The sequence below is a fragment of the Asterias rubens genome, chromosome 4, assembly GCF_902459465.1.
Source record: "Asterias rubens chromosome 4, eAstRub1.3, whole genome shotgun sequence".
NCBI lineage: Eukaryota > Metazoa > Echinodermata > Asteroidea > Forcipulatida > Asteriidae > Asterias > Asterias rubens.
This window is the reverse complement of record NC_047065.1, coordinates 11,922,766-11,947,564: the sequence shown is the minus strand read 5'-3', so window position 1 is coordinate 11,947,564 and position 24,799 is coordinate 11,922,766. Positions and strand designations below refer to the sequence as shown.

The window sequence follows — 24,799 nt, the reverse complement described above, 5'->3', positions numbered from 1 at the left end:
TTTCCATCATGGCGCCGCTTGAACAATAATCCCCCTATCGACTGCGTGGTTAAACTTTAAAATTGCGTTATTTTTTAGGAAAATTTCCTCAGAAATATAATCTTGAGATGCTTGTTGCTCACTAAGGTGCGTTTAGAATTGGTCTGAGTTGAAATAAATTGCTCTTTGGTGGTTGTTTTTACATATACACTGCTTTGCAACACGACACGGATTCTTGATTTTTTTTACTACACACAACGTACACGTTCATACTCACTTCAGCGCTCAGAGAAAATAGCACATACAGCACATGCGTACGAATATTGGTTGCGCAGCTCGAGGCGTAACTTGCTTTTCCTGTGTGGCTTTTATATCCTGCTGTAGCGAAAAAAAATTAAAATTCTTAACTGCAAATTAAATTGCCATTTTTAGCCAAACTTTTTGCAATTGCACTAATTTGATAAGGGAATAAGCAGATGAACAAAATATGATATGAACACAAAAACAAAACTAGTTTCTTTCCCGACCTCCTCTCAGAGTTCATATTCATGTTCGCCAAATATGAATTAGAAATTGCAAATCTTTAAAAGTCGGGTTATACAAAATGATAAGGAAGCTTTCATTCAATGTAATTTTGTTCCTTGCAAATTGTTCATTAGTATTAAATTTGGTCGAGTTCATTTTCAAACAAAACGGTTGCAAAAGTGCAAAAGTTTAGAAGTTGGTGCGAATGTGTGAAACCCAACACTGATGTAGCTGCAGCTCAGAATTTTTTGGTGACCTTAATATCTTTGTATCTTTGGAATTAGATTCTATAGCGCCTACCTGCGCTGCTGCTGCTAAACAAATTAGTGCTCCCGGAAAGGATTTATTAAAAACTAGAGTTTGCGAAAAGACTTTTTGTTTTTTACTTTTTAAACTGTTGCCTTTAAGAATCTTGTTTATTGATGTCTGATGATGCAACAAATTTTGCACCCTATTTATTAGCCTGGAACTCTTATTTTTTTTAAATTACTTTTAACAACAAATAAAAAAAATTCCTCGAGCTCCCTTTGTCAGAGACCTAATTTGATACCTCTTTTAATTTTTCAGGTAATTTGTCGGAAGCTTCAAGGAATTCGCTCCTCAGAGATGGATTCAGAGGATGAGGGACAGATTCGAAGCCCGGATAATTTGGAACTCGACCAAAACTCATCTGGCAAGAGTGACAACAACGAACGAGGATCGCCGCCGAGTGGCTCTGACCTAGAGCCAATTGTCGATGATGATCATAATGGCGTATCGGATTTATTAAGTCGGATGGATAACCCTGAAAGTCCGCCAAACTCAAGTAGTGACGATCAAGACGATGAGGAGGTATATCAGAGGGGACCCCACACCCCAAGTGACAATGAGGTCCAATCGGAGCCAGGCGATGCGGATAATATAACGGAAACGCCAGAAAGTCCGAACAGCAACTCCACTGGGAGCAGCGACAATGAAGAAGAAGAGGCAAACAGTTCAGGTGATGAGGAGAGTGATGCAGCCAGTGGGTCAGAGGAGTGTGGTCTTATCGCAAGCCCATCTGTAGAAGTCGAAACACCTCTCAGTCCTGCGACGGCGGCAGAATCTAAAAACAACGAGGACAGTGAACAAGAAGAAATGGAAGTCGGAGTGCAGGTCGAGGGTCTAGAAGAGGAAGCTGTAGAGGGCAGTGAATCCGAGGGAGAGCTAAAGGATGAACAAATTGAAGACGATATTGAAGAAGATGATCGGACTACAGCTGTAAATCAGGGTGGAGACCCTGATGAAAGTGTATCTGAACAGGACATCTCTTGTAGTCATCCTGGAGACGACGACGAAGAAGCGACAAAGGATGAAAGTCCACTTCACCTGAATCAATCCGGAGAGAATTCAGAAACCGATGGTGACGACAAACCTCTTATAAATGATCCAGAAATAGTCCAAGAAATTGAGCCAGAACTAGAAACAAACTTGGCATTACATCAGCCTTCAAATACAACACATGAAATTCCAGAATCCGTACAGTCTTTGGTTACTTCCCTCGCTGACAAAACAGAATCTGTAAGCTTAGAGGATAGTGGTCAGGCAGAGGGAGAAGCAGATAGTGGTGATTCACAGGGGGTTGTTGAGGACACTAAAATAAGTAGTGATCAAAATTTAATTGATCATGACTCATCCACAAAGGATATTATAAGCGAAGAACAAATTACTGATTTAACTAGCTCAGGTAAACCCGATGACGAGGAGACTACACAAACTGATTCAATAGGTCAAACTTTGAGCAATAATGAGATTATTACTGTCAAGGACTTGCAGGCAAATGAGATGCAAGACAACCTAGAGACACCCGACCAATCAACAGTGCCCACTCAATCCTCAATGGGCAACACTAACCAATCACAGACAGCTGTATTAACAAGTGACCAATCGGAAGGTGTGAAGCAGGCAGCAGCCAGCCAATCAGAGATGCTAGATGTTCACCACCTGGATGATCATGCTGTGGAGCTGGATTATGAGGAAGATGTTGAAGATCATGATAAGACTGGTGGTAAAGATGAGAAGGAAGAGGGTGAGGAGGATGGCCTATATGCTGAAGAGGGCGAAGAGGATGATGATGATGGTGAATTAGAAGATGTAAGTCGGAAAATAAAATGGGGGAAAAAAGTAAGGAAAAGTTTCCGTATGGCGCCACCACTTTTTCAGTCGATATGAAATAATATAGGTTTAGTATCTAATTCACCTCAATGAGATATCCCTTTTGTAAAAATGAGTGAAAAAGTGGTGGTGCCATACGGAAAGCTATTCAAATGTAATTTAAAACATTGTTTTGTAGTTTTTTAGTGAAAATATATAAAGTATCTATGGAAGGGTGTCCTTAGCACATCATAAGCAGGCCTGATACTTCACAGAGGCAACAAAGGTGATTGCCTCCATGCCCCTGGCCATCACCTTGGTGCCCTTGACTGAAATGCTCTGATTAGAAAATTGGGCCAAGGTTTGTGACTGGGTCTCATGAATGTCCATACTCCAATGAGAGTCCAAAAGTAACGCACATAATTTTAAAGCGTTAAATCCATTGACCTACTATGAGTGGTTTTTTTCTTCTTCAGAACAATCGACCAATACCTTACTCTGCCCCAAGTATATGCCACAACAGTGGCATGTTGAGTCACACCCATGCTTCTTTAAGAGAAACTAATTTCTAGCGTTAAGACCCTCTGTATTTCTCAAAACAATCAACGAAAACCTGCCCCTTTCCTGCCCATGATCTGCAGCCATCACTGCCATCAGTAAAAAGTGCACTTTTAATCTTTTTCTGTTGGCACCTTATCCACCTGGCTGTTGACGTCACTTTCCTACCATCCCAGTTTAGCCCAAATGGGGCTGTAAAGGGATTAACTAACCAAGTACCAAATCAAGACACGATGTGCAAGTGAGGCACGCCATGGCGTCATTTCTTGGACGCTGACAGTGCAAGGTTTTGTACACAACTATAACTCAAAGATATACACAATTTCCCTGTATTTGAAATTCTTAGTCAGTCACTGTTTTGTTCTCCACCAGGATGAGGATATGGAGGAGGGTGAAGTCAAGGAACCAGGCAGTAGGAAACCCTTTGTGAAGAAGGTGTGCCGGTTTTACAACGAGGGCAAGTGCACCTGGGGCTCCAATTGCAGATTTATTCACCCTGGTGTCAATGATAAAGGTAACAGAATATCTCTCGCTTGGGGCAAACAAATATTGTCGTTATTTTTTATTTCCACAGGCCTTGGCTCTTGTAGGGGCACAGAAAATCCCCTTTGGTAAGGGGCAACTCTATGAGGAAAATGTAAACTCACACAGGAACCATGCACAGGGCAACCTAGCTAAAGCACAGGGCACTACGGCAATTTGCTGTGGGTGCCATGGGTTATATGCTGCCACCTTTCTAAACTTCATTTTTGGCCGTTCATGTTTTGACCAGTCCATGATTTGACCAGTCCAGTACGAGGCTGTGTGTAGTACTTTTGTATACCAACAACCAGTAAACAACCTGGGCCCAATTTCATGGCTCTGCTTACCGTAAGCACAGAATCAGCGCTTTTGGAAGCAGGGAATTCTGTGCTTACGACAAGCGTATTTCACGGCTTAGCAGCAAATTTTGGCTTCTGCACGTGCGTACTCCCCGTTACTAGGCATTCTAGGCTAACAAGGCTAGCGCAGAAATTCGGCGCTGGCACGTAACCGGGGAATCGTGATCATAAGCGCAGAATTCGGCGGTGCGCAGAATTCGGCGGTAAGCAGAGCCATGAAATTGGGCCCTGAGGGCCAAGTGTATCAGCTCTACATACCTCAGAATTATGCACAGTGCAGCCCGTAAAAACACCTGCCCGGGCGGCCACTTCAAGTTGAGGGCTACAAATACCTGATCTTGTCTATCAACTCAAATCAACCGTCACCAGGGACACGTTGCTACCTGGGCACAATTTCATGGCTCTGCTTACCGCCGAATTCTGCACTTACGATTGCGATTCCCCGCATACGTGCAAGCGCCGAATTTCTGCGCTAGCCTTGTAAGCGTAGAATGCCTAGTAACGTGAAGTACGCACGCGCAGAAGCCCAAATTCGCCGCTAACCCGTGAAATACGCTTGCCGAAGCACAGAAAGCGCCGATTCTGTGCTTACGGTAAGCAGAGCCATGAAATTGGGCCCTGCTCCTTTGGCTGTAACAGGGTTACCGCTTCACTGTCCATAATGATGTAGGCTAGGGTATCATCCAATATAGGACCCTGGTTTGGAAGAGCACAATGCACTACCTTCCCAACTTTTCTATAAAGTGCCTTGCTCAAGGGCACAAGTCTCATGATCGGGATTCGAAACCCACAAGCTGATGCTGACAACACCAGAGCTTGGGTCCAATGAACTAGACGGCACGACCGTAGCGCAATGACATGCCACTGCAGGGTTTTTATATTTGATTCAACTGGATCTATGACTAATATTTGTACTCTGTTATGTACTTTTTCTTACACCTGTTTAGGAAACTATTCACTGATTGATCGAAGGGAGCTGCACCAAGCCACGGCCAAGCTCCTCAATATACCACAAGCTCCTCCAGCACCAGCGGTAAGATGGTTGACAAAATCTTCTTTGGAGTGTTTTGGAGGGTTAAACTGACCTGACTTATTCATGGGGTTGATTTCACCCAACTCTTCCTAACTTTTAGTTCATATACAATGAATTTGAAGTATTGACCTAGTCTGAGCTGATAATTATCTTTCTGATTGGGTACTTCCTTTCTTTACATTAAACTTATTTTGGTTGTGAATCCAAAGAGTCGCAGAAAAGCGAACCTAGTATCATCAAGAGTGGTTCAATTATGTTTGTTTTTGTTGTTTTCCCAATCCTCATTAGCCACCCCCTGCTTTTCCACCGCCGCCGCCTCCATCAAATGAGCCGGTGGTCGAGTCTGCTTGGGAGAGAGGGCTCAGGCACGCCAAGGAGGTTAGTAAACAGTCTTCAAGTTGTTTTATTCTTATTTTATATGTTTATGAGATATAAGCTTGGGCGATACCTCGATATAATCGAATATCGCGATACTAATTTGGAAACGATTTCGATATCGGATCGCAATATATCGCGATATCGATTAAGTATCGCAATATCGCGATGTATTTCCTAGCTCAGACATCTTGCACCCCATAGGTTTGGAGTAAAACCAGAAGAATAGGTCATTAGAACACCTCTCTTACGCTATGACTGTCTCTTCTACAACTTTCATTGGGAGTTTGAAAACTGATGATGTCAAATTTAATTAATCGCGATTATATCGAGTATCGCGATACATTGTCGGCGATATATCAGGAATAAAATAAATTGATATCGCCCAAGCTTAATGAGATATCGCCCAACTCACAAGGCCAAGCGCCCACTTTAAGTTGAGGTCTACAATTTAACTGAATGTAGGTTAAGGACCCAACTGTGTGTGGGTTGGTGTCCTTGGTCTTGACAATTGTGTTGTTTTAGAAATAATCGTGACCATAATTTATTGTAATGCATGTTAAAGATCCCAGTACACTTATCATTAATTGAAGGGGTTCACTCTGATGATAATAATAATAATAATAATTTGGGGGCTAATCGTCCTTACTCGCAGCTAAGAGCTGAATTGCGAAGGACGCGGCTACAACGTGTTCGAGAAGCAGGCATGCAAGGGCGCCTCTGGGTGCCAGCCACATCAACCCATTGTGACCACGGAGCACAGCCAAGATCGATTTTTCCCGAGGGAGGAAAACCGGATGGTCTGGAAAACCCTTGTGGTACAGCAGAGAACCAACGCACAACTCAACTCACATATGGCCTCAGCCGGGAGTCAAACCGGGTCACCTTGGTGAGAGGCGAGTGCTTTACGCACGAGCCAACCATGCCACCCATGCCACACCATACCTATTTAGTTTCCAGTGAGAACTGCTACAGGGATTAGTTTACTCAAGACTCAAGACTTGAAACTCACCCTCTGTATACTCCCAAGGGAACTGAGATGGTTTAAGGAATGAATACAACGGGCCAGTGACCAGGTGTACTAATGTTGGAGGCACTTTGAAATGCCCTTCGGGTGTTTAAAGCGCTTTAGAAAAAAACAGATGATTATTATTGATATTAACTCAATTTTGAAAATTGTCTTACAACATCATTGTCTAGATTCGTAAGAAAGCCTTGATGCGCAAGGAGCAGGATCATAACTTTGAAGAGAAGAGGATGCTGGGGGGTATACCGTACGAGGAGGAAAGAGATTTCGACAAGGAGAATGACTTCACTCTCCCACAAGGAAACACAAACTTTGAGGAGTTTTACGGGTGAGGCACCACATTCTGAAAATGCTTGCAGTCGTAAAGACAGTGGACACTATTGGTAATTGTCAAAGACTAGCCTTCACAGTTGGTGTATCTCAACATATGCATAAAATAACAAACATGTGAAAATTTGAGCTCAATCGGTCATCAAAGTTGCGAGATAATGAAAGAAGAAAACACCCTTGTCACACGAGGTTGTGTGCGTTTAGATGGTTGATTTCGAGACCTCAAGTTCTAAACTTGAGGTCTCGAAATCAAATTCGTGGAAAATTACTTCTTTCTCCAAAACTATGGCACTTCAGAGGGAGCTGTTTCTCACAATGTTTTATACCATCAACCTCTCCCCATTACTTGTCAACAAGAAAGGTTTTATGCTAATAAATATTTTTAGTTATTACCAATAGTGTCCACTGCCTTTAAAAGGCACTGGACACGTTTGGTAAAGACCAGTCGTCGATTTCACAAAACTCTTCCTAACTTAAGACTAATCTTATGACTTGGGAGGAATCTCAACCCTGCACTGTAGCATGACCTTAAGATTAATCCTAAGTTAGGACGAGTTACTCGTCCTAACTCGAGATAAGACGAGTCCTAACTCTTTGTGAAATCGACCCCAGGATTCACACTTAACAAACCTGTGGAAATTTGAGCTCAATCGGTCATCAAAGTTGCAAGGGAATAGTGAAAGAAAACACACCCTTTTCGCACATTTTTGTGTGCGTACCAATGATTCATATCTGAAGTCTTTTATTTGTAAAGTGAGTAATTACCTCTTTCTCTAAAACTACGTTTACTTCAGAGGGAGCCGTTTCAGTGTTTTATACTCTCAACAGCTCTCCATTGCTCGTTAGCAACTTTGTTTCCACGCTAACGATAACCAATAGTGTCCGATGCCTTTAATACCATCATCGACTTGTGTCAGAAATGATCATAATTAACCCTAGCAGTGCCCTGTATTAATGCCTGTGTAATGCCTTCAACCCCCTAGAGACCATACTTAATCTTTCAAATCTTGTTTATTTCGGCAGCTATAGCATAGCTGATGATGAAGCGCCCACTAGAGACAACAGGGAAGGTTTTTTCCCGCAGTTTGAGGTTTACAACACCCGATACGAGCGCCCCGAACCTACCCAGCAGGTTGAATATCACCGGGTAAGTTCAACAATCAGGTGTGTCATTTCTTAGGGCCATGTCACACAAGGCAATTTACAGTCAACCATTTCCTTGACTCTCTAACTGTGAATTTTGAGCGCTTTGTAATCTTAGGAAAAGGCGCTTTATGATTGTTGTTATTTTTAAGGAACAGAGATATATTTCAGTTCAGCCTTTCATTAATTTGATTGATATGTTTCCATATCTTATTTTCAGCCTGAAAAAGAGATACCGTGGCGAGCTGAGCGCGAGCCAGTAGACCGACGCGACACAGAGAGACAACGCCAGCGGGAGATCAACCGCATGCGTGAGAGACCACGTGACATGATGCGAGAGAAGCGCAGCCCTCCACGCCCACTCTCGAGGGAAAGGCCCCTACCAGGAAACGACCGCCCGCCAATGATGAGGGAAGACCGGGTGCCTAGGATGGAGAAGGACATGGGAGGCCCACTACCACCACCAGGGCGTGCTGACCGGCCAGCTGACGCTTGGCAGGATCCGTGGGCGAGGTCTCGCTCGCCGAAGACCAATGCTAAAACGACTGGGAAGAGACGTCGATCTTATTCCTACTCGTCGGATTCCTTCAGTGACTCCTCCTTGTAAGTCAGGTTTTATTCTGCATCTTCAGCGATTAACCCTGTTGGTCCTAAATCCTTAAGAGTCTTCCTACGAATGCTGTATGGTTTGTGCGTAAAGCGCCCGCCACTCACTACTGTGGAACTGGTTCAGCTTGGGCGATATCACGATATTATCGAATATCGCGATACTAACTTGGAAACGATTTCGATATATCGATCGATTTGGTTTTAGTCGAAATATCGATGTATCGCGATATATCGCGATATCGATTAAGTATCGCAATATTGCAATGTATTTCCTAGCTGAGACATCTTGTGCCCCATAGGTTTTGATTATGTTTGTATTTTGTATGTGTTTTTATGCTGAATAAATAATAACAATAATAATAATAATAATAACTGCTTTCTTGTGATCCAAATATAATTGGTCCTGCATATTTGTGAGGTTTTTTTTTTCTTTCTGGCAGCTCCTCTCGATCACGATCCCGTTCTCGATCCCACTCATCCTTCTCCTCAAGCAGCCGCTCATCTTCAGGAAGTTCGTACAGTCATTCATCGTTTTCATCGAGATCCCGCTCCAGAAGTCCCGCCTCGAGGAACCGTCGGCCCCCTGGCGCTGTCAAGCCCTCCGCCGGCGGGGTCAAACAGACAGTCAAACAGACCCCGGGGGTCAGACCGGGTGCTGGGGCCAAACTGGCCTCGGGGGTCAAGCAGCCCTCAGGGGTCAAGCAGCCGATCGGACGGTCAGGTTATCCGCAGGGAAGAGGTGGTATGCCTCCTGGAAAGGCAGGGCATGTTGGAGGTAGAGGAAATATGGTGGATCCTGGGGGTCGAGGAGCGCCTGGTAGTAAATCAGCATCACAGAGAGCACCAATCAGGTATGCTTTAAGGCAGTCATTTGTAGACGTAGCGATAATTAACTCTCCAGTAAGATACTTTTCTGTAAAAAGCTAGCAACTAACCTCCACTGATAAACTGTTCTTTTAACCCCTGAAGCCTGGTTCATACTTCCTGCGAAAGCGCATGTGGATACGATACAAAATGTATTGTGTGCGTCAGTTGACTTGTGCTCTACTCCTGGGAAACATTCGCTGCGAAAAACAGCTCTATGATGTCAAAATGTGTATTGGCTTCGCATTCACAGGAAGTATGAACCTGGCTTCACATTCCAAACTTCTCAAAAGTCCTATTATAAGGGAGCTGTCAACAATGGACCTTTTGCACATAGCGTCGTTAAAGGAGGGTGACTTCGGCTAGAGGTCAAAAGAAGGTTGCTCATTGGGGCTTCCAATATGCGCTGAGTGAAAATATAGATGTGCATTTTCAAATGTTGCATCACCCGAGTCACCTCTTAAATAGGGTCAAAATGTGAGACCGTTATTGTTTATATAAAACATGTATAACACTCTCTACATGAATATAAACGAAATATACGAAAGGTATCACAAATTTTGGAATGTTTATTCATGGTTAAGATTGATTCAAATAATTTGACCGGAGTTACAAGAACTGTTCAAAGGCATTGGACCCTATAGGTATTTACTCAGAATAATTGTTACCATAAAAAACTTACATGGACTTGGTAACAAGCAATGGAGAGCTGTTGATAGTATAAAACATTGTGAGAAACAGCTCCCTCTGAAGTAAGGTAGTTTTCGAGAAAGAAGTAATTTTTCCACTGAAATATTTGAAATTGATTTTGAGACCTCAGAATTGGAAATTGAGGTCCCGAAGTCAAGCATGTGAAAGCACTCAACTTCATGTGACAAGGGTTTTTTCTTCCATTGTTAAAACCAATTGAGCTCAAGTTTTCACAGTTTTGTTATTTTGTGCATATGTTGAGATACGTACATGTACACCAAGTGAGACGACTGATCTTTGACAATTACTAAAGGTGTCCAGTGCCTGTTAGCATGATGACAACAACCCCCGTCCTTTGTTCCCCCATACAGTGACTCTGCCATGCAGTCTCTGCCAAAGAGACCGCCACTGGTCACCCCTCCTCCCAAGCCAGCCCCTTCCTCAGCCAAACCCTCGCCGGGCCTCAAGGCTCCAACCAGGGGGGCTGTCGAGCCCAAGCATTCACACCAAGCGATGAGAGGGCACGGTAACGCGTGAGTGCAATAAGTGTGCTTGTTGATGTGTGCTTTGATGGGTGCTTGTTTGTGTCCTGTTGAAATGAGAAGCAATCTGCCCGCCACTTTTCTACCAGTGCCACCGAAGCGGGATACTATAAGAAAAACTGGCTGCTTTTTTAATTCGCTTGTTTTCACTCAAACGCTTTGCAAAGCTCTGCTCTGTATAAATGCTGCTGTAACATCATTTCTCTTGCATGATATAGTTGCAGTCTTGTTCCTTAGAGGTTCAGAGAAATCTCTTTTTTCTGATAAGGTTTTCTGTGAGAGGCGTTTTTATTTTGCATGCTTATCCTTATGTATATCCGTCTGAAATCACACCTGTTCTCACAATGATTGCTTGGTTGTTTATGATATTAATTTGCAATTTTTGTATCATCGTTGCCATGTTTCTTTATCTTTGTTTCATCACAAACCGCTGTGAAATTGGTAAAATGGCGGTTTATAAAAACATTTTTGTATGTACATGACGTATGTATGTAAATGTATGTACATGTAAATGATGTTTAACTTTACTCCACTGTGTAAGCCACTTCACACAAACTGGCTCCAACGATTACCAGAAGTCCATTGGAATTGCTTTTTTAAACTCTTTGGTGCACAAGCCGGTCGCTAGAGACCACCAAAACACATTCAAATTGGACTTTGAAGTAGCGAAACGTTTTGCGCTTGCAGGCGATGCATGCGAGTGTGGGTTATTGATTAACCAACAGGGTCAGGCTATTTTCTACGTCACTTTCAGACCATTAGGAACTTTTTGACGACTGTGCATGTCGCTCATAAGACTTGGCATGCTTGTAAGAGTTGCACACCCTGTTTCCTTGTTCACTGTCAATGGTGTAAAGGGAAGTTTTTTTTCTTATATCTTTTTGTAACAAATTTTCTTTGCAGATCATCTATGCAACAGAAGAAGTCATCGGCAGGTCAGGCACCAGACAAGAGATCTTCTGTGGCGCAAAGAGCCACAGACAGGAGACAGGTAAGAAACTTGGGGGAGGACAGGTGATTATAAGAATAATAGTGACTTCTGATAGTGCTTATTGTCCATCATGCTTAAACTCAGCGTGGTTTTATCTTTTCTTCTTTTGTATTGTGAATTGAGGAATCTGTGCTTCATAATGCACTGTATTAAGCCTGGTTCATACTTCCTGCGAATGCGATGCGAATTTGACGTAAATATCGCTGCGATATTCGCAAGAGAGTTGAGCACGACTCAACTGCTGCGAACTATTAGTTGCGAATTTTTGACGTCAACATTCATATCGTATTCGAAATTGCAGGAAGAATGAATCGGGCTTAATGCTGTTTATTATTATTTTAACCAGCCTCTAGGGAGACAGATCCTGGATAAAAGCTTGCATTGTTTTATCTTTCGCTTCTATCGTATGATTCATTATGCGCTACAGGCCTGATACTTCACGGAGAGGGACGAAGGTGATTGCTTCCCTTCCCCGTGGTCATTGCCTTGGTGACCTTGAAATGCTCCAGTAGAAATTTCCTCACAAGGTGCTCTTTCCGAAGGAAAACATGCCTTGGTGCCCTTGCCCTTTCAAAAATGAAACATACAGGCCTACACTTATTAAATGTCGGGATTCGAAATGCCTCTAGCTACTAGGCAATCTCGGTTGTCTAGTTGGTAAGACACTGCTCTGGAATTGCAAGGGTCGTAGGTTCCCAACCAAGTTATGCCTATGAGGTTTTTTTCACCACATCAGTGTAACATTCATAAATGCCGTTTATTATTCCTTTTGACCAGCCTCCGGGGAGACAGATCCGACCTCGGGCCCGAAGCAGCAGCAACAGCAGCTTCACTAGCAACTCCAGTTTCAGCAGTCGCAGCCGCTCACGCTCGCGTAGTCCGTCGGTTAGCTCGGGATCTTCCTACTCTAGTATATCGTCAAGCGAGGGCGACATGTCACCCAGGAGGCCGTCTACGATGAAGGGAATCGACGGAAAGAGATTGCCTCCCAATACCAGGATACCCAAAGGTACTGGAAAATATGATACTCTTCCTATATTATATGTTTGTTTTCCGATTGTTTTTGCCCTGGAAAAACAAAAACAAATTGTGATTAAATATCCTGAAATGTACATTAGAGCTTACACCATGTGTACATGTAGGTCAACCCTTGTATCCCATGAAATGCTTCTACTTTTTGTCCAAAGACCAAATATTATGCCTGTACTGGGAAGCTTTGAAGGTGTTTGGGCGTGAACTGAGATTGCCTTTTATTATTGTTTAATGTCTTTCCAGATGTTCTAATTCATCTCCCATCAAACTTGTTCATGTTTTTGAAACCTTGTGGGCTCAAATTTATAGACCTGCTTAAGCAGACAAAAATTGCTTAGCGCAATGAGTAGGATACCAGTCACTAATGGTTCTTGTGACACTTTGTTTCGGCTGGTAAGCATAATTGCTTTTGTGCTTAGCTGCTTTTTTGTGCGTAAAGCAGCACTATGAAATTTTGCCCTGGTGACAGTTTTACATTTAACTATTTTTTAATTTAAAAGACCATCTTTCTCAAAGTTTGTATGAAAACAGCTAGTAAGATTGAATTGAACTATTTCCGCAAATAATACCTGCATAGTTTATGTTCTTCTTATTAAATATTTGATCCTTCCATTTATTGGCGCTTGCAAAATACAGTTTATGGCCTGGGCCAATTTTCATAAAGCCTGTAAGCACAAAAATCTGCTTAGCATGAAATTTCTTCCTCGATAAAAACAGGATTTTCAACCAAAATATCACGTGATATTCAGGGCAAGCAAACAACAACTGAATACCAGTAACAAGCAATATGCAACAAATTAAAATTTGGTTGGTAATCCTGATCTTTATAATCATCCAAAAGTCAGTAGGGCCAAACAAAATAAATGTTGTGTTTACGGTAACCCGACCGACCTGAATTGTTTGCGGCCGAACTGCCGACCTCAAAACATTTTTCTAAATATTTTGTGAGTTGGTAAAATTTAAAATGACAACTTATAAACTTTTATATTTTACCACTTTCCAACATGAGGGTTTATTTAAACTTGATGAGTCGAACAAGGTTAGTATCAGCCCTGATACTTCACCCACGACGGCAACGACGGCAATTGCCGTCGTTGCCCCTACCGATTGCCGCAATGCCCTTCAAAAACCCAATTTTTCACGGCAATGATGATTGCTGTGCCCTTTTCTCATCATTGCCGCCGTGCCCTTCCTCCCGAAAAAAAATTATATTAAACGTTGCCCAAGTTCGGAAATAAGCCAAAAGGTCCCGATTTTATGCGATTTTACGCAATTTTTACGCAAAGAAATATACCCCAATTTCACGCACGTAAGGCACAACAGCAGATTTCAGGCCCGTTAGTCGTTGTTCTTTGCGTGCGACAAAAAAATACTCGAAACATCGAACGCTAGAGGGCGTTTTGGAACAGAGCGATAGCGTGAGATTAAACGCCCTCTAGTGGTAAAATTACGCGAACCAACGCTAAACGCCTTGAGACGAAGACTCGACGTGTCTGTGCATGCTGGGATAGTGGTTTTCCCCATGCTTGGAACATGTGATGTACCATCATGTACAGCATAGTCGTCGCGCACCGCATGCATTTATTCTGTCAACATCGTGTCAAAATGGAGCAGTTACGTGGGAATTATAGCGTCTCTACGAAAAACTACACAACGTGCATGACCAATAGTAGGATTACGTATGAAAAAAAATTATTTATTGTGTATTGTAAGTAGTTTATTTTGTTGAGTTAGATGAATGCTTTCTTTTTTCATTGGGTAACAGTTAGAAAATGGAAAAATTGGAAGAACTATTTTTTGCAGGCAACTCGGAGGTTTTTTTTTAAACTGCCGTCGTGCCCTTCGCAACTTTTTTATGATTGCCGTGATGCCCTTCCAAATTTTTGAAAATTGCCTTGGTGCCCTAAATTTTTACAAAAAGTCAAGGCAAAACTGCCGTGCCCCTTAAAACACGAAGTATCAGGGCTGTAGTATAATGGTAACGGGTTTAAAATATTAACAAATAACTCAAAATTCAAGAACTTAAAAATAAAAATAAAATTACAAAATAAAATTATTTTCCTACCTACCTACCTGGATTTTTTTCGGGCCGTTATCGTAAACACAACATTTATTTTGTTTGGCCTAGAGAAAAATAAATATCATGGGAACATCTTGTCCCTAAAAATACATGGCAAAATCCACTATACCATGAAAAGTACATCACAAATAATATGTGAATATAAGAACTATTTTTAGCTCAAAGACAATACAAGTACAGAACAGTGATCTTCCTACAAAGTCAATTCACAAATCAGAGGAACTGGAGAATAAAATGGCTTAGGCCTACATAGCACTATGAAATGGTAAGGCCCTCTGGTAAACAACGCCTCAAAAGGGAATGCAGTGCGCGTCGCGCGTATGGTGTGATGTGGCACAACTGTTTCAGCCGTTGCTCTCGACCAATAGGAATGAAGAAACTGTCTTATAAGCACAGGTGCAAGCTCGCGTGTCACGCCCATGTTTCAACGTTTTTTACTGGTCTTAAAAAAAGGTTTATACACACACACGTGACGCGCTCTCCACCAATAGCAGAGATACCAACATACACGATTTGGGCGTAGCAAATACGATTTCGAGCCGTGACTACGACGCTACGATAATACTCAATAAAACACGCTAAACAAGCCACCCAATATAATTTTATTAAATCGTACAATACATGCAAACAACTAATGAACTATTAAGTGGAAATAAAAATTAAGAGAAATGTCAAAACAATTGTAACAGAAAAGAAAAGAAAAAAAATTTTAATTTTAGAACGCAGTGTTGAATAATAGCGGCGAATTCACTCGACCAATGTACGCGTCTCGACGTAATGATTGTTGCGTGCCATCCCCCGCCGCTGGCTGGCCGGTTGATTGAGTGTGCATTTTTTACGCTAGTGCATTTCTGCAAGATCGTACCCATTGATCTCTATTACACGATGGGGAATAGTGCACACGTGCGTGGGGAATGAGGTTGTGTGTGAGCTAACGTGTCACAGTAACCTCATTTCTCATGTATCCACTATTATTGTGCCCACGCTGGCTGTACATGTACTTCAATGGCGACAAAAAGAGGAGACCTTCTGAACAAAAACACCTTCAACTGAGTGGCCTGTGAGGTCTAAGCTAGACAGTTTCTATGTTTTCCTACCGGTAATTGTAGCGCCGATGTCCAGACAATGCCCAAAATACGGACACGTATTTTTTGCCCAAAATCCGGACACGTTTTTTTGTTTTCTTCTTTTTTTTTGTTCTCTCTCCCAATAGCTTGTTGTTGCGTTTCTGATCATTAAAACACAAAACATTTAAGTAAAGCCACCCTTTTTTATGTTACATTTAAGTAAGGCCACTCTTTTTTATGTTACATTTATTTGAAACATAGTCAGAAGATGAGGGAAATCAGGGTTTTTATCAATTTTTTTTTCACTATAAACATTTGTAGTTGTTCTGTTGATGCATACAGGTAATTGTTATTTCACAACAATGCCTGAAAATGAGCTAATTAGCATTGTAGAGAGTAATAGAAAGATCGGTTTAGGGAGCCCAAGCTGCGCTCGCCCAAGCTGCGCTCGCCCTTCACATTTGGGAGATGCTACTCTTTTTTAAAATTCAATGTTGGCATCTCTGCAATAGGAATAGTGAATTTGTCTGAGGTATTTATGAATGAGGGTTTAATAGAAAACTCTATGACCCTACAGCTCCATATAAATAGGTTTTTGGAGCATGGCCAGAGCCATGCTCCCTATAAAGATAGAGAGAATTACCACTCAAATTTAATGTGCTCTTCCAAAAAGAGAGTGATTGTCATGTGACAACCCTAAAAGTAAACTTTTTAGAAGTTCAACAATGAGGGCGCACTTGGTGAATGCCTACACAAATTGTTGTGCTTGCAGGCTGTATGAAACTGGGCCCGTGATGTTGAGACCCTAGCAGAGTCTTTCTCCAAGGCTAAATGAAAAGCATGTAGCGTAAGACTCAACTAGGGTCGAATCTCTTAGAACATTAACTATTTTTTTATTATTACATAGTTCCTTTTGGTCAGTAAGCAGTTTCCAGCAGCTAATTCTATTTTCCCAGAACTAAAATAAAATAAAGAAGATAAACTCTCTGTCCTGTCTCACCCCGCAGTTGCACTTCCACCCCAGTCCGCTAATAAACCCAGCAAAGCACCTCAGGCACCAGCAGCAAACAGCGGCAGGACCAAGCCCACTCCAGCATCCCCGAAGAAGGCAGTCAAACCCCCAGGACCTAGCAGCAGCAAAGCACCGGCAGCAGCTTCTACCAAGCCGCCATCCTCCTCCAGCAAACCTCAAAGTAAGCCTCCTCCAACGGCCAAACCGCCCTCAACGGGATCCAAACCTGCCGGTAAAACCCTGAGCGGGAAACCGTCAAACGGGAAACAGTCTCCGAGCAGGAGCACCTCCCGGACTGCTGCTGCTCCGAGCGGCAAGGCTCCGCCGGCGGCAGCCAATAAGGCCACCACCGTCCAGACGAAGCAGAAGAGTGCAACCAAACCAACAGCGCCATCTAGGGAGAAAGATAAGGAGAAGTCGAAGGGGTCTTCCGGGACCGCATCTAGTGCAGCGGCATCAGCACCACCAAGGTACACAAAACAAACTGTTGTCAAAGATTTTCAAGTTTGCTTTTTCTAGGCAAAGCAGATACCTCATTCCAGACCTTGGACTTTCACTTTTTTTAGAGGGCAAGGCCAATTTATTTTGCAAAAGGCACGTCCAGTGTTTGAAGGGGCCGAAAGGCCAAGACCATGGGCTCCTTGGCCACCATGTGATTCCTGGCCTGTATTAAGACATATAAATTCTTGCTATTTCTGGAAATCTCCTTGAGCCTCTTTGTTAGTTGGGTTTTTGTTTTTATTTGGGGGGGAGAGGTGTTTTTGTTGATGTTGACAGTTGTTGTTGTTGTTTTCAGCAGACAGCATAGCACCTCAGCTCCAGTAACTGCGGCCCCTCGCTCCAACACCCTAAAGGTCACCGCCCATAAGAATATCAAAGTCACTCTCCTCAGTAAGGTAAGAGAAAAAGAATTCAAAGTAAACCAGTTTCCCCCGGCCGACAACCAAACAAGTTCTGCTGTCTAGTGTTTTTCTGACACATCATCACTGACGCTAGATACATGTAGCTCAACTGGTAGAGAGTTGGTGGTCATTGGTTCAATCCGCTCTAGTCAATTTCTTCTTCGTTCAACCCCAAATTATTTCGAATCCATCTCAGTTTTCCCTTGGTGGTTTATTATTTAAATTCAAAGAGGCAAGAAGTGACGATTTGTGTCTCTCCTTCTTACAGGCTCCAGCTGAACCCAAGAAGCGTCCCGCAGAACCCATGGCTTCCCAGACTGGCAAGAAGACTTCAACCACTCCATCGCAAGGCAAGGCTCCAATCGAGAAAGGTATGCTTATCACTTCATCTTCAATTTTATAAAGTTGGAGCCCTCGAATTGCCAAATTAATTTTGAAAGTGTGGGACTTGAGATACAGTTTTTTATCAACGTCTTTACTCCAGCGTTAACGCTTCTTGTTTAAAGGCAGTGGACACTATTGGTAATTACTCAAAATAATTATTAGCATAAAACCTTACTTGGTAACGAGTAAAAGGGAGAGGTTGATAGCATAAAACATTGTGAGAAACGGCTCCCTCTGAAGTGCAATAGTTTTCGAGAAAGAAGTAATTTTCCATGAATTTGATTTCGAGACCTCAAGTTTAGAACTTGAGGTCTCGAAATCAACTATCTAAAACACGCAACTTCGTGTGACAAGGGTGTTTTTTTTCTTTCGTTGTTATCTCACACATTCGATGACCGATTGAGCTCAAATTTTCACAGGTTTGTTATTTTATGCATATGTTGAGATGCACCAACTGTGAAGGCTAGTCTTTGCCAATTACCAATAGTGTCCAGTGCCTTTAATTATGACGTGTCATTGCCGAGCAGTCAAGTGCACTGGACACGGTCTAGCATGCTCTACATTTTGGGAATCAAGTTACACGTAGATATTATGATCAGTGTGTAAACACTGCATTGCCTAATTTGTGCATCACACTGTTTACCACAAATGGTGACATTGACTCCCAAAATTGAGCAACTCATATCCAAATTGGCGGCTACAGCTATTGCTCAGACTGTCGTAAAGTCTTTTTATACTTCAACATGTGATGATACAGATATATAGTGGTAGCTGTAGCCAAAATGGTAGCTGTGGCCACTAATGGACCGATCCGGCCTATCAATCAAACTGTGCGCGTTCACCCATTTGACCAATCACAGCAATGATTGTGGTCTGACAAACCATGGACAAACTCAGTCATGCGTGCGCGTATTATTGGCACGCGCAGCAGAATCGTGCAGATATCATTGGGAGTGTTTGTACACATGTCTTGCTCATGTGCGCAGTTGGCGGAGCTTAGTGGAAAGCCGGAACGGTCCATTCGGACATGAAGAGATACCTACATACACGATTTGGGCGTAGCAAATACGATTTCGAGCCGTGACTACGACGCTACGATAATACTCAATAAAACACGCTAAACAGGCTTCAATATAATTTTACTAAATCGTACAATACATGCAAACAACGAATGAACTATTAAGTGGAAATAAAAATTAAGAAAAAAAATCCAAATAATTGTAACAGAAGAGAAAAAACACTTTTAATTTTAGAACGCAGTGTTGAATAATAGCGGCGAATTCACTCGAACAATGTAAGTGTCTCGACGTAATGATTGATGCGTGCCCTCTCCCCCGCTGGCTGGCCGGATGAGTATTTTTACGCTAGTGCATTGCTGCAAGATCGTACCCATTGATCTCTATTAAACCATTGGGAATAGTGCACACGTGCGTGGGGAATGAGGTTGTGTGTGAGCTAACGTGTCACAGTAACCTCATTCCTCATGTATCCACTATTTATTGTGCCCACGCTGTCTGTACATGTACTTCATCGAAGCTTGGCACAAAAAGTAAGAAATAATAGCAAAAAAAAGGAGACCTTCTGAACAAAAATACCTGCAACTGAGTGGCCTGTGAGATCTAAGCTAGACAGTTTCCATGCTTTCTTACTAGTAATTGTAGCGCCGATGTCCAAACAATGCCCAAAATACGGACACGTATTTTTTGCCCAAAATCCGGACACGCTTCTTTTTTTTCTTTTTTTCTCTCTCTCCCAATAGCTTGTTGTTGCATTTCTGACCATTAAAACAAAAACATTTAAGTAAGGCCACCCTTTGTTATGTTTTTTTTTTTAAACAAAGTCAGAAGATGAGGGAATTTTTTATTTTTTTTTCACTGGCCATTATAAACATTTGTAATTGTTATTTCACGACAATGCCTGAAAATGAGCTAATTAGCATTGTAGAGGGTAATAGAAAAATTGGTTTAGGGAGCCCAAGCCACGCTCGCCCTTAACTTTTGGGAGATGCTACTCTTTTTTTAAATTCAATGTTGGCATCTCTGGACATGACCCAAGATTATTGTGATGACGACATCAGGTGACCTTGGTTCAATAAGTCATCATGACATAATAACTGTTATTCTGAAGTTGTCTCTTTTTTTATGCTATCAAAAGTCTCTATGTGTCCATTCTCTGCCTTCAGATCGTAAGGCTAACCGCCAACCCACGGCCGCTCCAACTGCTGCTAAGAAACCTGTAAGCTCAGGTGATGCCAGCCGAAAACCCGGCGCCCAGGGGTACCCGGGTAAGACAGCAGCCAAGCCGACGGGGGGCGAACGCAAGCGTCCCCCGTCCCCAACAGCACCACGCGGTCAGCCACCAGCTAAAGTACCGGCTCGGTCTGCTGCACCGTCTGCCAAACCTGCTGTAGTAGCTGCAGTTGCTAAGGCAGCTCCTGCGGCGGCGAAACCGGCAGGAGGAGCAGCGGCCAAGAAGAACACCACAGTGTCACGACGTGAAGAACTCTTAAAACAGCTGCGGGCTGTGGAGGACGCCATCGCCAGAAAGAAAGCTAAGCTTAAATAACTTTCTAAAAGGGTCTCAAAAACCTTTTATCAGACGGGAATATACTACTACTTAAGATTGGTATAAACCTCAATACAAAATATTTTATAACTCTCCAAAATTTGTAAAATTGCCAAACCCAGGTCTTGAAAATGTATTATTTTGCTTAATGTAGGAGTCGGGGTGTTTCATTACAAGTGCAGTAAGATCAAAACCATATGTGGGTAGAAGGGAGGAAATTGTGTGTTGGAAATTGGAATTTATAAAGGGAAAGGGAACTAAATAGAAATCTGCAGCTCATGATTGTGTTTAAGCCTTTGGGGGTTGGGGGAGGGGTTCTTGTGTTCTTAAGGTCGGTTGGTGTCGGGAGATTTTTTTCCCTGGCGCATAGTAATGATAGGACCTGCTGCTTTGGTGAACTCGTCTTTCGTGAACACCTGTTTGACCTTCCAGTGGTGTAGCGATGGGGGATGGCAAGGGCATTCTCTTCGTCTTCTTCTTCCTTCTTTCTTGTGCAGCCTTCGTAATTGAAGTTAGTCGCACTGCCGGACACACCCTGCGAACCCCTTCTCTTTGCGAAAAGTGTGTACTGGGGTCTTGTACGTGCATTGATAGTTGTTATAATAGCACACTGGACCTACAGCTTTACGTCCCATCCAAAGGATGAAGCAGTGGTTAAGTGTCTTGCTAAAGGACACAAGTGTCACGACTCTCAAACCCACACTCCCTTGAACAGGTCAGAGCTTCAGTTCGGTGGTGGTGCTCTTAAACGCTCGGCCACGACACCTCCCCTAACAGGAGTCCTCCTTTATCCACTCTTTTACCAACAGGGTTCGAGAGCAAATTTTTGGGTATATAAACAATGAATCTACAACAACTTATTTCTCGGCTATTTTCAAGTTTCATGTTAATTTCTTATCGATTATCAGTACAACATCGCTAATTTTAAACATTATAAATTTTTACCACCAGTTTGGCCAAAATAATTAATTAAAGGTGAAAATTAAAAACTTGACAACAATCTTTGAGAGAGTAGTACTGTACATACGATCCCGTTTTACCAGTCCTTTAAAGCTGATGTCTTATTGTCCCATAATGGAATGTATAGATTTTACTCTCGTTGAAACGGAGAGGTCTCAACAATGATTTTATTTTCTATGTCATTTGTTCCATCAAATCCCCCCTCAGAAAAGCTTGAATCCTTGTAATTTTTTTTATTTTTCTTTTTTTTCTCTTTTTGTTTAAAGAACAATCCTGTGAATAATTCCTGAAGTGTTTGCTTGTGTCCTGTTAGTTTATTGTTGTGTCTGGCTGGATACTGCTAAGTTTAAAGTTTAAATCAATGTTTAAAACAAAATAACCAGTAATTGTGAATATATTTAGTTTCTTCGCCAGTCTCAATTGTTTTTTTTAATGATAAGGATTTTTTTTTTATCACGTTTCATTTTCTTCCTGGTATTTTGTGTTTGTGTGTGGGTTAGTACTTTTGATTGGCAAACCAAGTTGGTCGTGGGTTCGAATCCCACCTGGTTAATATGCCTGTGATTTTTTGTACAGAAATCGGGTAAGTACTGAGTAGTGTAGTGCTAACACACATTGGTGTAAGGGTAACCCCCAAATAAATAAAAGTTGAAGCAGTTACTAAATATTGCATTTTGTAAAGAATTTGTTTTAAAACGTAGTGGTTATCTTTTGGGGTAACATTGTACAAACAAAATGTGCAGGTCTTGTAATGTTGATGACCAACTAATGTTCGATTTTCCCTTATAGTTTTTAGGTTGTTTGTAAACTTTAATATCATGATGATCATTTTCTATGGGGAATGGAAATAGCTTTTTAATGGATCGTAGTCCAGGCTATGTGATTTTTGGGATGGGGGAGTGGGAGGGGAGGGGGGGGGGAGTATCTTTTTATAATTGATTCATGACTGGTTCTGATTCCTGAACCTGGAGGATACTTAAGTCACGTCTTGGGCGTTTTCCCTGTCCCAAAGACATCCTCTGCATAAATCTCTCTCTCTCTTTTTGCCCGCAACATTTTCTAGAACCTTCCTGGAGTTTTCCCCCTGCATGCTAGATTGCAACTAAGCCTGGGAGATTAGGGAGACTAGTGTCGTAGTCGACTATTGAGTGCTTAGTCGAGTTGCGACTATCGTTTTCCAATTACTCGGTTAAAGGCAGTGCACACTATTGCTAATTACTCAAAATAATTATTAGCGTAAAACAAGTAATGGGGAGAGGTTGATGGTATAAAACATTGTGAGAAACAGCACCCTCTGAAGTGCCATAGTTTTCGAGAAAGAAGTAATTTTCCATGAATTTTATTTTGAGACCTCAGATTTAGAATTTGAGGTCTCGAAATCAACCATCTAAACGCACACAACTTCGTGTGACAAGGGTGTTTTTTCTTTCATTATTATCTCACACATTCGATGACCGATTGAGCTCCAATTTTCACAGGTTTGTTATTTTATGCATATGTTGAGATACACCAACTGTGAAGGCTATTCTTTGACAATTATCAACAGTGTCCACTGCCTTTAATTGTGCCGTCATGACTACAACAAAGTTGTGACTACTACAAAATAGTAGCTACTACTTGGTGAACCAATTGTGTCGCTCATGACAGCATAATTTACTTACAAAACACAGTCAGACATCAGTGAAACAATCATTCAACCCTATCAGCATGACTATTGGGCCTGTGGCAAATATTATGCTTCAATAAATCTTGGGAATAAAAAATTAGTCGCCACTAGTGTTGAAGTCACAACTGTTTATTGAGGTGATATTAGTCGAGTGGTAAATTTAACTAGTCGCCCAGGGGTGGATTTCACAAACAGTTAAGACTAGTCTTATCTCGAGTTAAGACGAGTTACTCGTCCTAACTTAGGACTAGCCATACGTTTTTGATATCTCCTAGGACTAGTCCTAAGTTAAAAAATCGACCCCAGGCCTAATAAATGCAACTCAAATCTTCACATGATTTTGAAGTTTGGTTGGGGTGGAGAAACGTCCACATAATATAAAACATCGACCCTAGAATGTTCAGGAAGCTTTATCCAAGGGCGATAGGCTCTGGCCTACTTCCCTTCACTTTTGCAAGGTTTGTCACTTTCAATCAAAACCAACTTCCCAAGTTCAGTCAAGCAAACAACGTCTGTCCTCCACTCATTCTGCGTCTAGCATGATATGGGACAAAACTTGGTTACTTTATATACCTCAATTTTGTTATTGTTTGGTACCATGCACAAACCCAAATGAACCAGGTTATTTTCGATTGTTTAATTTTGTACAGTTGATTTTAATTGATTAAGCTATTAACAGTGATGCATTATTGTAGTGGAATTTTCTCATGTCATTTATGTATGTGAATAAACATTTTCATCATTGAAAACTACTGTGTAGTTGATGTATATTCTACTTTGCTCGTTTTTGTAATGCTGATCTATAAGCAAAATTATAAAGAAAGATAAAATAAAAAGGAGAGACAAAAGTTGTTAAAAATCGAACAAGATATGGAAACCTCACCGGGTTTTTTTTTTCTTTCAGTTTTACAGTTAGAACCTACAGAACTTATTGCATGGAATTTGTTTGTATGTGAAAAAAAGTTCATAATTAAATTGCTGTGTAGTAGACGTACACATTCCCCAAGTACATTCTTCTGTGCTCAAAAGTTTTCACAATCATTGAATAATGTAGATCCATGGTGTAGTGCCTATACAATGAAACCAACATGTGGAAATTTCACTTCAAAAGATGGTAGCGTTTTTGAGATGTAGCCAAAATTCTAGAGCTTTTTCTTTTACATTTTGTATTTTGTAAATTTTCGTTTTATTGCACAGTACGGCAACATTAGGCAACAATGGTACGGTTATCAACGCATTAGTGCGACGATAGAAAGAAATAGAGCACCGATAAAAAAAAACATTAGTACGGCGAAAAAAGCGATAGTATAATATACACATAATGAATGTTTATGAGTGCAATGGTGCTAATAATATGTTCATGAGTTGAAAGATGGAATGTTCTATTCAACGAGGCGGAGCCGAGTTGAATGGAACATTCCAGCTTTCAACGAATGAACATATTCGCACCATTGCACGAATGAAAAACATTC

General features: G+C 41.7%; 1 protein-coding gene across 3 annotated transcripts; it reads left to right on the top strand.

Annotated features, from left to right (window-relative positions):
- The first annotated feature begins 18 nt into the window (after window positions 1-18).
- On the top strand, window positions 19-22,551 carry LOC117289233 (zinc finger CCCH domain-containing protein 18-like). 3 transcript variants are annotated; one of them, XM_033770255.1, is made up of 16 exons: window positions 19-126; window positions 1,072-2,616; window positions 3,547-3,688; window positions 5,003-5,088; window positions 5,377-5,466; window positions 6,664-6,818; window positions 7,844-7,967; window positions 8,184-8,566; window positions 9,013-9,423; window positions 10,498-10,659; window positions 11,572-11,659; window positions 12,437-12,668; window positions 16,846-17,320; window positions 17,650-17,746; window positions 18,021-18,123; window positions 20,319-22,551. In XM_033770255.1, exons 2-16 carry the CDS (start codon window positions 1,111-1,113, stop codon window positions 20,699-20,701), a joined length of 4,437 nt encoding a protein of 1,478 aa, XP_033626146.1. In that variant the 5' UTR covers window positions 19-126; window positions 1,072-1,110; the 3' UTR covers window positions 20,702-22,551. The 3 variants fall into 3 exon arrangements, with proteins under 3 accessions (XP_033626146.1, XP_033626145.1, XP_033626147.1); XM_033770254.1 differs by having other exon boundaries at window positions 17,647-17,746; XM_033770256.1 differs by lacking the exon at window positions 10,498-10,659 and having other exon boundaries at window positions 17,647-17,746.
- Window positions 22,552-24,799: the final 2,248 nt, after the last annotated feature.